General features: G+C 54.5%; 1 protein-coding gene across 1 annotated transcript; it reads left to right on the top strand.

The window, feature by feature from the left end:
- The first annotated feature begins 9,103 nt into the window (after positions 1-9,103).
- On the top strand, positions 9,104-11,654 carry LOC123085331 (uncharacterized). Its single transcript, XM_044506959.1, has 6 exons — positions 9,104-9,486; positions 9,595-9,698; positions 9,789-9,957; positions 10,071-10,193; positions 10,304-10,396; positions 10,486-11,654. Exons 1-6 carry the CDS (start codon positions 9,310-9,312, stop codon positions 11,425-11,427), a joined length of 1,608 nt encoding a protein of 535 aa, XP_044362894.1. The 5' UTR covers positions 9,104-9,309; the 3' UTR covers positions 11,428-11,654.
- The last annotated feature ends 1,472 nt before the right edge of the window (positions 11,655-13,126 follow it).

Below are 13,126 nucleotides of genomic sequence, written 5' to 3'. Positions count from 1 at the left end.
CTTTCTTGTCTCATTTGAAAGCGTCTTCTTATAAACAAAAAACATCCAGAAGATCACTGGTTGGTACCAGTAATGTTTTCTACACACCAGTTGATGTGCACCTCCACTGGTTTTCATTTTTCTCTCGGTCATGGGTTTGATGTGACGTGGCTAATACAAGTTTCCATTGGTTACGTATACGTGGAGGTACCCAACGTCGTATACGCGTCTTCTCCATAGGAAAACGTTTATGAGCTAACCACCATTCTCACATTGGCCTAATATAATAAAAAGTAGAAATACGGAAAAAGATATGCCACTCTCACTTCACTGTCAGTCCTTTTCATGTCACCTTGTTTTTTCGTAGTATTCGAGATGATCCTACGAGGATGGCCGATGAGGCTCACGGTGTACTCAAGTCGAGGAATCCAGGTGGACGATATTCCGCAACGAAGAAAGAGCACGCAATACTCCACCACCTCAGCGCAGCGTGTCGACAACGAACGGCAGATCTTCGTCTTACACGACGTCGTACAAGGAAATATCGAGCTAGGCTCTTCCAATAATGCACCAGCGTTGAGTGACTAAGCTAGGTGGGCTAGCGACAGTTGATACGCATGGGTGATGATGATTTTTTTTAACACTAGTACAGATACAAACGTTCATATACATGCGCATACACTCATCCCAATGAACACACACGCACATCCTATCCTTATGAGCATCTTCGAAAAACTGAGCCGGCATATCATATTGAAATTTACGAAGTCGCCGTAAGCACCTCGTCGTCGACGGGAACATCTCTTCCACTGAATGCGCATCGCCGGAAATCCTGAAATAAATTCAGGAATAAATGCAAGAATCAGAATTTGAACTCTGATGGGCTAGGGATATCACAGTCCCTCTAATCATCCAACCACAGATTGGTTCGCATGAGTGATGGTGATTTGCTTTGCTTTGCTTGCCAGCCATCAAAATTATTCCTTCAATAAATTAATAAACCTCGTTGTTATATACCAACCTTGTCAGTTGTCACTATGGCTGTGGCTGTAAAGTGGGGGCAAACGCTTAACCATCTTCCTTTCTCGTCGAGAGGCATAGTAGTATAGTACAAAGCAACGGCGGCGGTATCGTACTGGAATAAAACCTTTTTTTCTTAGGCGGATGCCGGAACGAATGAAACTTAAGGCTTAAGCAGCGCAGAGAGCATCGGCGCTGCGTCGGATGAACGCCACCCATTCTGTACATGTCCAGCTGCTATATATACAAGTGAGAGTAACCAAACATTCCACTCTGGTAGGAGCATAAAAATAGATGGACAAAGCCAGTGGCGGAGCTAAACCTGAGAATGGTTATTAAAAAATTGGGTGAAATGGTTCGGTTCTTACTTTGGGTTTGATTGGTTCAGGTTTTATTGGGCTGAATCTTTTTTAGTTTGGTTTTGGTTTGGGTATGTGAAGAAACCAATTTGGGTATAGTTGGTTATGGGCTTAAACAATTCGGTTATTAACGGCTATAAACTATGGGTCCAAACCGATTTCTGGATATTGGTTGTGTGCAATAAGCAAGGATGCATCGACATCGAGTATCTTTGATCCGCGTACATGTTGCGATGCACTACGTAATTCTGTATTATGGAAAAACACCACGCATGCAAATCGAATGTGTTTGCTTGTGTTTTAGCTAAGCAATTGGTTTTAATACACTTGTCAGTGAGCTTTTCAGTCGTGGGCATTGTCTTTTTGACTCTTGTTGTGTGTTGACCCTATCTCAACGATAACTTTGTTCCCAAACTATTGTAGATGCACTTATGTCTTTTCTATGTCATTTGCTTCTTAACATGTCGATTTGTGCAATCATATATACATTTAAGCAAACCCATAGTTATGTATTGGGTTTAAACCCACGGTTATGTATTGGATTTAAATTGGTTTGGGTGGAAAAAATAGACGGTTTAGTTTTGGTTGGGCTGAAAATGACATTAAACGGGTATGGTTCAAGTATGGTTTTGAGAGATACATGTACGAGTATGGTTCAAATATGGTTTAAGTATGAAACTATTCTCAGATTTAGGCGGAGCTAGGTAGAAAGTGTTGGGGGGACCAAGACTACAACATGACTGTCTGAGGGTGTAAAATGCTAAAAAAAGTCTCATCTAAGTCCTCCATCAATTTCTTTTTCACAGTTTGGTAAAAAGTTGGGGGGGCCACAGCCACCCCAAACTTGTACATAGCTCCGCCACTGGACAAAGCCTACTACTACTATATGAGAATATAGGTAGTTGTAGTTCAAGGCAAGGTTGATTGTAAAAAGTGCAAACGCCACTGATCAGTTGTTGCTATAAACAGCGGGTTGCTTTTGGTTTTGGGTCTCAAAGACAGCGACGTTTAGCCGGAAAGAAGAACGCATTTCCGACAACTGCGCCACCAACAAACGGGATTACAATACTCATTAAGTAACCATCTAACTAGACTCCATTGAGTAGCCCGTGTTGATCCATGTCGAGGTGGTTTCGGACGCAAAATCCCTTCGAGAAGGTAATAGCAAAGCGGCAACCCTTTTTCTTTTTGTTGAGTATATATGTTGTGCATATTTGTATATTAGCTCACCTTTTAACCTCTTGTATAGTTGAGGTCGTGGTCCATCTCTTATACATCATACATACGTGAATTTGCACATGAGCAATACATCATGTAATCCTCACATCATACATGATATCAGTTTCCGAGTTCTAACCCTAGCCTTCTGCTGCCGCCCCGCAGCCGGCACGCACCTCTTCACGCGCCGCCGGCACCCAGCCGCCGCTCGCGCGCCTACCCGTGCCAGCCGCTGCCATCTCTGTCTGTTGCCGCGTGATCCCGCCTACTCGCGCCGCCGCCTAATCCCGCTATCCCCGCCGCCGCCCAACCCTTCGGTTGCCGCACCCCCGAGCCACCACCCCAACCCGAGCTGCCTGCTGCCGCCTCTGCACCCGCGCCGCCCGCTGCCCCCGTCCCGCAAACCCTAACCCGAGCCACCCGCGCCGTCCCACCCTCGCCATGTCGTCCGTCACCTCCTCCGTGTCTACCAACTCCAACCTGTTCGTCGACGCCAACCCTCCCGACGTCAACGACATCCGCAGTCTCAACATCTTCAAGCGGGTTCCAATTCGTCTCTCGCAGACGGACTCCTCCTACTACTCGTGGAAGACGTATTTCCCCCTCGTGTTCCGGGAGTATCACCCCGTCGACCATGTGGACATCACATCGACTCCAACCTCGTCCCTGAGTTCCATGACTGGTCCATCATCGACACCACGATCATCTGGTGGTTCTTCCTCACCATCTCGCCAAACCTCTTTCAGACGGTCGTGCAGGACGGTGATGATGCATGCGTCGTCTGGACCAAGCTGAACATGCTCTTCACCGACAACCAACTCCAACGTCGCGCTTTTTTGCAGCAAGAGTTTAGTGGGTGCCACCAGGACAACTCCTTCATCGACGACTATTGTCATCGCCTGGAGACTCTCGCTGACGAGCTCCGCGATATTGGTGCGAAGATCGATGATGACCTCCTCCTCAGCACGCTCACCGCCGGGCTTAACGAGGACTTCGGCAACGCCGCGACGAACCTCACGCTCATCCCCAACCCGTCCTTCGCCAAGTTTGTTGCGTACCTCCACTTGAAGAAGCGGCAGATGAAGCAGGTGAAGGCGCGGGCCATCCACACCGCTCTCGCTGTCGGCACCACCCGTGACGGGCCCTCGACGCCTCCCGCTGTCCCGGCCACGCCCCCGCAGCAGCGCCACCCGCTACCCTTCCCGGCGCCCCAGCCGCAGGGGCTGCTCCCGTTGTCGTATGACCCTCCTGCCGAATGGCACTATGGGGGCCGCCGCGGTGGGGTCCGCCGCGGCGGTCAACAGCACCAGCAACCGCAGGGCACCGGCCCGCCTCGTCAGCAACAGCAGCAGCAGTTCCAGGTGCCCCCTCCGCGGGCCTCCGGCTATAACCCATGGTCCGATGTTGTTCATGCCTACACCATGTCAGTTCCACGGGCACCTGCACCGACCCTCCCCGTGCTACGCCCGCCGGCGCACCAGGCATGCTACGCAGCTCCGCAGCCCTATGGAGGATACCCACCGCCGCAGCTGAGCGACGGCTACGGCCTCCCTGCGGCACCACCGCCGCCCTCGTCAGCCGCGTCGCCGGCGCCCAGGGATCCGACGCTCCTCGTCGCGCTGCACACCGCACCTACGCCGAACACCTACACTGGAGGCAGGGATTGGTATATGGACACCGGGGCTATGGCTCACATGTTTGCTCATCCTGATAATCTTGCCTCCTTCACTCCCGTCATCACCGACCGCCGCATCATTGTCGGCGATGGTTCCACACTTCCTATCCCACATGTAGGGCACACTTATTTTCCTTCTAATTTCACGCCTTTAACTTTGTCTAACATACTTGTGTCACCTCATCTTATTAAGAATCTTGTTCCTATTCGTTGTTTAACTCGTGAAAATTCTGTTACTGTTGAATTTGATGAGCTTGGTTTTTGTGGCAAGGACGCTCAAATCAGGATGGAACTTCACGCGTGTGACAGCCTTGACGAGCTCTATCTGGTGCATCCGCCGTCCACCTCAACCACCGCACCAGTTGCTCTCTCCGCCGGCGTCGATCTCTGGCACGCTCGTTTGGGTCATCCCAACCCCGTCACACTTCGTCATATTCTTAGGAGTTTCAGTTTCAGTTGTAATAAGATAAAGGATCACACTTGTCATGCTTGTCGTGTCGGCAAACATGTTCGCCTTCCGTTTAATAACTCCACCACCATAGCTTCTTTTCCATTTCAGTTGATTCATAGCGATGTGTGGACCTCTCCGGTTCCTAGTAATTCGGGCTATTTATATTATCTGGTTATCCTTAATGATTATTCTCACTATGTGTGGACTTTTCCTTTGGGACGAAAGTCGGATGCACTCTTCACTTTGACGGCTTTTTACTCCTATGTCAGCATGCAGTTTGGGTGTCCCATTCTTGCTCTTCAAACTGACAATGAAAAAGAGTTCAACAATCTTGCTTTCCGACTTTTTTGTCGCACCATGGCACAGTTTTTCGTCTCACATGTCCGTATACTTCACAGCAGAACGGTCAAGCCGAAAGCGTCCTTCGCACTCTGAAGGACTGTGTTCGCACACTCTTGTTCCATGCTAACGTGCTGCCTCGTTTTTGGCCGGATGCAGTCGCTACTACTTCACTTCTCCTTAACCTTCGACCCTATCACCCACAGTGGAACTACGCACCTCACCATCTTCTCTTTGGTACGCCTTCATCTCATAATGGTTTGCGTATTTTTGGGTGCCTCTGCTATCCTAGCACTGCCGACACCGCTCCTCACAAACTTGCAGCCCGTTCTGTCGCTTGCATCTTCATCGGCTACCCATCTAACTCCAAAGGATATCGGTGCTACGATCCAGTCTCCCATCGTGTGCTCACTTCCCGGCATGTTTACTTTGATGAGCATGTGTTTCTGTTCCAACAGGTATCCCCGGCAGCTCCTCCCGCCACTGATGACGCGGGACCTTGGCCGCCTCTCCTAGGGCGCTCGCATGCCTCTCTTGGCCCACCCTGGCTTTGAGGCGCGCCCTCTGCATGCGGCGCCCCCTCCGGCCGCGGTGCCGGCACCCCCTCCTCCCGCGGCTTTGGCGCCTCCAGCCTCTATGCCCCCCTCGGCACCTGCGGCCCCGCTGCCTCCCACGGCCCCCTCGGCGCCCGCGGCCTCCTCAGTGCCCGCTGTCTCGGCGCCCTCTTCACCAGTACCTACGGTCGGGTCTCCCGTGGCGGGTCCAGTCACTCGCACCCGTACGGGAGTTTTTCTCCCAAGCTCGCGCTACGTCTCGGATGATTATGTCCACGCGGCGTCCACCTCTATGCCATCGCCGTTGCCGTCCTCTGTTCAAGCCGCTCTTCGCGAGCTGCTCTGGATGGCCGCGATGCAAGAGGAGTTTGACGCCCTGCTGCTCAACCGGACGTGGCAGCTTGTTCCTCGTCGCCGGCACGCCAATGTGATTACCGGGAAGTGGGTCTTCAAACACAAGCTCCGTCCTGATGGTACCCTTGATCGCTACAAAGCGCGCTGGGTTGTTCGTGGCTCCAGACAGCGTGCTGGCATCGACTTCACCGACACCTTCGCTCCGATCGTTAAGCCCGGCAGGATTCACATGGTTCTCCACCTTGCGGTCTCCCGTGCTTGGCTGGTGCACCAGATGGACATCTCCAACGCCTTCCTTCGTGGTCACCTCGAGGAGCAGGTCTTCTGCTAGCAGCCCACGGGGTTCGTTGATCCAGCATTTCTCGACCATGTGTGCCTGCTTTCACGGTCCTTGTACGGACTCAAGCAGGCTCCGCGCGCTTGGTACCAGCGCATCGTGGTGTTTCTACACCAGCTCGGGTTCGGCTCCACCCGCTTGGACGCATCGCTTTTCGTCTATCACCAAGGCTCTGACACGGCCTACTTGCCGCTCTATCTTGATGACATCATCCTGATGGCATGTACGGTTGGTCTTCTCAGTCAGCTCACTGCTCGTTTTCGCGCTAAGTTCGCCATCAAGGACTTGAGTCCTTTGCACTACTTCCTCAATGTTGAGTTGGAGCGCCGTCCGGATGGCTTCTTTCTTCACCAGCGGAAGTACGCTCATGAGCTCCTGGATCGCGCTGGCATGCTCAACTGCAAGCCCGCCGCTACGCCCGTTGATACGAAGGCTAAGCTCTCTGCCACGAATGGTTCTCCAGCTTCGCATGCTGCATTCTACCGGTCTATCGTTGGTGCTCTCCAGTATTTCACTCTGACTCGACCGGAGATCTAGTATGCCGTGCAGCAGGTGTGTCTCCATATGCATGCTCCTCGGGACGTTCACTGGGCCGTTGTTAAGCGGATTCTCCGCTATGTCTGTGGCACTATGGATCTTAGCGTCACGCTCTACGCCTCCACCGACACCGCCCTCACCGCCTACTCCGATGCCGACCGGGCGGGCTGCCCTGACACTCGTCGCTCCACATCGGGCTATTGTGTCTTCCTTGGACCCTCACTCATCTTGTGGTCGTCCAAGCGTCAGCCTATGGTCTCTCGCTCCAGTGCTGAGGCTGAGTATCGTGCGGTGGCCAACGTCGTCGCCGAGTGTTCGTGGCTTCGCCAGCTTATTCAGGAGCTCTCTTGTCACGTGGATTGCGCTATGGTGGTCTACTGCAACAATGTTTCGGCGGTCTACCTCTCCGCCAACCCGGTACATCATCGTCGAACAAAGCATATTGAGTTGGATATTCATTTTGTTCGGGAACAGGTGGCCCTTGGTCATATTCGTGTTCTACACGTCCCTATTTCCCAACAATTTGCAGATATCATGACCAAGGGCTTGCCTACGACGTCATTTGTGGAGTTCCGGTCTAATCTTTGCGTCAGCAGCGGTGCCGCTTCGACTGCCGGGGGGAGGGGGTGTTGAGTATATGTGTTGTGCATACTTGTGTATTGGGCGCCCACCTCATAGTTCCTTGTATAGTTGAGGCCGTGGCCCATCTCTTATACATCATATGTACGTGCCTTTGCACATGAGCAATACATCGTGCAATTCCCACATCATACACTCCTTTACAAGAAAAGATCTCAGACTTTCTCTCTTCTCCCCGACAGCGCCGCCGCCGGTCCGCCTCATCTCCCATGGCTGCTGGGCTATGGAGGTGCGGAGGATCTCGGCCCCTTGCTGGCGGGAGGGACCCGTTATCGTTCTTGTTACTTTTAGTGTCTTGGTTGGGGCTATGTGACGGCGGCGATGTCACTTAGTAGGAATAATGTTTTCCACGTTCTATCCTCGTCCCGACGGTGCGTCTAGCATTGTCAGAGGGCGTGTAGAGGTGAGTCTCCGTCGGATCCTGTAGGACTCGATCAGTGCTGATTTCCGGTGGATTTGTTGAGATCCGGTCCTCATTCGCCTTTGTTTTGGTGTTTACAAATTTGATCTTTTCGATCCATGACTTTGTTCATTAACGCTGGTTGCTGCTTTTGTGTGATGGTCTTACATAACCTTAGCATGACGACTTTCCGACTATATATTACGACAAAGTTTGCCTGGTTTTAGAAAGGGAGAGGCAATGACGGCCGGGTGCCTTCGACCCGCTCCACTGCTCGCAGCCGTTGCTAGTTAGGCTACGGACTTGATTGTAATTTGTATCGTGTCTGGTTTTTTTTATCATCATAATTAAAAAATGAATGGATTGAAAGTTTCTAAAAGAATACGATAGCAAAACTGCGCCATGATATGATGTAGTACGAGAGTAGCAAAAGCGAGCGGGGAGGGACACGTACCCCGCAAACCCCGATGGAACGAATTGCTGCGCCGCTCGGTCCGTGTCGTGTCCTGCTCACGGCGCGCTCCGCGGGCGACATGCTCGGAGTGTCCGGCTTTACACCCTGTCCCATGGGCCCACGGCGGCACGGGATCGCCGCCGAGCGAACGATTATTATACAGAATAAACAAATTATCTGACCTAGGACTGATTAGGGAACGAGTAGTAAGCAAGGCATCACCCGGCGGCCGTAGACGATGTCACGGTGGCGCTGGTAAGCAACTAAGCAAGACATCACCCACCCGGCAAGGCGCCCGTAGACGATGGATGCCACGGTGGCGTTCTTTCATGGCATGGCTAGTGGTTGATTGGTTGGACCTTTTGCCGCTGAAAAATAATCGACGCCAAGAAGGTTCATTTGTTCCCCCCAATGGCAAAATCAAAATCATCAATCAAGAGACCTGCCAAAGTAAACTCTGAATCACCGCAGCAGCAGGTGAGAGTGAGACGTGGACATACCAATGTACGTATTCACCAGCCAAGTTGGCTACGCGCGACTGCGTGGAATATCAGGGTCCATACGAATAGGCTGCGGTAATAACCTGTGACCACGATCTACTTCCACTTTTGGGGTTCCCGGCTGACCCTTTTGATATTCTCCTCTGCAGGCGCTTTCCCGTGTAACTTTTCCGTCAGTTCGTTTGACCAGGCCCCCGCCCGCAGCACGTTCGTTCACGGAGTGCAGTTACTCCGACCTCGTGCCGGGGTGGGACTTTGGATCCTACGACTCCTACCCTACTCCCCAAAACAGAAGATCACACAGCACATCACAGTCCAGACTCCGTAGTCCACAAGAAACGATCCATCGCCCCCTCGCCTTCGTCCTCTTCTCCTCTCTTTTCTTCCTCGCCTGCGATTGGTCTGCGCAATATAAGGAGGCGAGGGGAGAGAAAGAGACGACCCATCATCGCCCGTCGGTCGTCCAGCGTCAAGGCCAGCTAGCAGCGCGGCCATGGGGTTCTTCACCAGGAGCACCTCCAAGCAGACCGCCAAGCTCAAGTCCCTCGTCAAGCTCGCCGTCGCGCGCCTCGCCGTCGTCCGCCGGCCCCGCCTCGGCCGCCGCTCCATTGCGCGCGGCGACGTCGCGCAGCTCCTCTCCATTGGCCACCTCGACCGCGCTCTCGCCCGGGTACGTGCGTCCGTCTCCTCCGCCATACAAGCCCCTAATCAAATTTTCAAGTTCCCCTTGCCGTACGGCTGTACTGACACCGAACGGCGTGTGTGTGCTGCTGCGCAGGCGGAGCAGGTCATGGAGGAGGACAGCGTGCTGGAGGCGCTGGACATCATCGAGCACTACTGCAAGGTCCTCGTCGAGCACTCTGCCCAGCTGGAGAAGCCCAAGTACTTCCACGTTCCTGCTCTCTTGGTTTCTCCTCTGACCGTACGTTACGGCGTGAGATTCTAATTTGTTGATTATTCGATGGCATTCAGAGAGTGCGGCGAGGACATCAAGGCGGCGGCGGCGGGGCTGATTTTCGCGTCGGCGCGCTGCGGCGAGCTGCCGGAGCTGCTGGACGCGCGCGCCATCCTGGCAAGCAAGTTCGGCCGGGAATTCGAGCGGGCGGCCAAGGAGGGCTCCCAGGCTGTCGTCAATCCCACGGTAGGTTCGTCTGCTCCAGCTGCTTCACGTGCCGCCTCGCCAACCGTCGCCGGGTGGTGGTGGTGGTGGTGGTGGACCGGAGCTGGGATTTAAGAGGGTTGGTGCTGTTGCAGTTAGTGCAGAGGTTATCGGGCGAGAAGGCGAGCGCGGAGCAGCAGAGGAGGTTGGCCAGGGAGATCGCCGCCGAGAACGGCATCTTGCTCGACTTCCCCGACGGCCCAGGAGAGGTCCATCAGGTTGGTTGCAGCCTGCACGACTCATCTTGTTCATGCGAATTTTGTGATGAGATATTCTCTCATGATTCAGTCGGCATAATGCTATGGCATTTATGTGATCTGGGATGCAGAGTAAACAGAATGAACAACCCAAGAAGGTGCCGGCGCCGGTGCCGGCCGAGAAACCTGTCGAACAGCTTGAGGTCAAGACCGAAACTTCCGAGGTCAGTTCGTCAGTGTCATGTCATCGGACAAAAGATCATCAGGCATTCCCATTTGTAATCTAAATGGCGAGAAATTCAATGTGTGCCAGGCGCAGAGGAGGCAGAGGCTTGCTGATGATGACATGAGCCGGTCGAACCTTGCCCGTCAGAGAGCAGAGGAGAAGGCGTCGAGGGAATCCAAGAAGTACGACGATGTCAGGATGGCGGCGGAGGCAGCGTTCGAGTCAGCGTCGTTCGCTGCCATGGCCGCCCGGGCGGCCGTGGAGCTGTCCCGGACGGAGTCGCAGGGGAAGGGGCCGAGAGGCGGCGGCCGCGGGCACGATAAGGTCCATCCTTTGCAGAGTTCTGGAGCAACCGAGCGGGAGACACGGCCGCCGGGGAGGCCCCAGAAGCCTCCGTCTCCGTCGCCGTCGCCGTCGTGGAGCGACAAGAGCACGGTGTCCTCGGTATGGTCGGACGCACCAGCACGAGACCCGCCATCACCGCCGAAGGGGAAGAGCATTGTGTTCGACCGGAGCGACGGGGAGGACGACGATGTCGTGGAGGACCTCGTCTGGACTCCGCAGCTGCGCCGGCCTCCCCACAACAGGAGAACGGCCTCCGCAATGGGCATGGACGGCGTCGGCGGCAACGGCAACACGCGCGCGGAGTTCCAGGACAGCGTGCCCAACGGCTCAGGAGAAGCGCGGCCGGCGCACAGGAGGCACGCCGGCGGGGGCGCGCGCCGCGAGGCCCCGGAGCAGGCCGGCCAGTACAGAGCCCCTCCGTACAGGAGGAGCCCCGCGGCCGGCGCAGGCGGCAACGCCGAGGCGTACGAGAGCTCGGCGTTCGTGGCCCGCGCGCCGTACGCGAGGATCACGTCGGCGCTGGAGGGCGGCAACGAGCACATCGCGCGGCACGAGGAGGTGCGCAGGATGGGCACCGACGCGCGGGTGCTCCAGGAGCAGGTGTACGGCGCCGCCGCGCCCGGGCCGGGGCGCGCGCCCCTGACGCCGGACAGGAGGGCCATCTCGGTGCGCACCAGGAGATGACGTCAGTTTGGTACAGCAGTACATTCGTCAGTTCAGACTTGGGTCGACTGGAAAATGGGACGCCGGAAACGGCGTCGCCGGCAGCCCGGCACGGCGGCGGTTTCCCGGACTGGGCTGGGAAATCAGACGTGGGGTACGACGCTGAATTTTTTTGTACATAGGAAAGTGAGGGTCATTGACTCATTGACATGTGAGTAAATTGTCCATTGTTTTGTTGTGTGTTGCAACGGGAGGAGTTTTGCGTGGCGTGTGTTCTTGAGGCCGAGATGGGTTGCCTTGGATGCACAACTGTTTATGTTGCAACGCACACAACTCGGCTGGTTTGTCAGTCAGGAAGCACGCATTTGTGATGGTGAGCTAGAGCCTGGAGAACTGGCTGGACGAACCGACGCTGCTTGATTTGCCTGGTGATTTGAGGCAATAATAGCCTCGAGGAATACTTCATCGCTCAATTATATTACAATCCACCCGTATTTCTTCTTGAACCATCACACTTACAGGCTAGGGCATTCCCAACGCGACCTTCAAGGCGTCCGCAAACATGAGGACCGAGGTGAGTCTGTGGACGCGTCTGCTTGTTCGAAATCCCGCAAACCGGACGCAAACCAGAAGAAGCTTTGCGGGCGTCCGGATCGTCGTCACATACTTGTTTGGCACCCTGGTCCCACCTCAAAATCCTCTTCGCCCGAAAATACTCTCCGCGCGAAGCGGTCACCACACATTTATATCGGTCAACCCGCTCTAGAGCGGACGTAGCTCCACAAGGCATTGCTGTTGGTTAGAGTGATGCAACCGGACAAGGGGGTGGCGTCGCTTCAACGCCGACGCGGCGATCGAGAAGCCAATTCCGGTCGATGCGCCGGATTGAAGTGAGGTGCCCGTCCGTTTGCCTGAGCGCGACTTCGTCCACACCACAAAACCCTCTCTGCTCCTCTTTGTCTCCGGTGTTCACCACCTCTCCGCTCCTCTCCATCTTTGCTTCCCACATAACCTCTCCTCTCCGCTCACCGATGTTGCCAAAGTCGAAGTTCTCAATGCCAACATGTGGCGGCTTCGGATCTCCTCATGGGTCTGAATCTTGGCGCTGCCGCCGGTGCTATCTGCGGCCATCGACCTCCTCGGTGGTCGGCTCCTCCGAGAAGAAGGATATCATATTGTCCTCCGGCAATGAGGAGTAACAGAAACGCCGCACGGAGGTGGCAATCACGGATGAGGAGTACCAGGAGCAAATGGAGCTCATGATCGAGCGGCCGCTCCGGTACCACGGTGTGGCGTCGCCCTCGCAGTCATGAGCCCGCGTCAAGGAGGAGCGTGCCTCGCCACCGCGGCAAGGCAGAGCCGGTGCCCCCCTTCCCGCGCAACTGCGAAGTCCAAATTCAACTGCGGCAAGGTGATGAACATCAAAGCAAAGTACCCCTTTACCAGTAACTGATGAACTACCACGAACAAGGATCTTGCCCCTGTCTTGACGAAGTTTGCACTAGTATTCTTTGATGACACACTCATCTACACCAAAAGCTTTGAAGAACACTTAGCGCATGTGGAAAGGGTGTTAGAAATCTTGCTCTAGAAGCAATGGAGGGTTAAACTAAGCAAATGCGATTTTGATGAACAGTAAATCGCATATCTAGGCCATATCATCATTGATAAAAGGGGTGTTGTCAAAACCAGCGGATCTCGGGTAGGGGGGTCCCGAACT

The sequence above is a fragment of the Triticum aestivum genome, chromosome 4A (genome assembly GCF_018294505.1).
Source record: "Triticum aestivum cultivar Chinese Spring chromosome 4A, IWGSC CS RefSeq v2.1, whole genome shotgun sequence".
Lineage (NCBI taxonomy): Eukaryota > Viridiplantae > Streptophyta > Magnoliopsida > Poales > Poaceae > Triticum > Triticum aestivum.
This window is presented reverse-complemented; position numbering and strand designations above follow the sequence as displayed.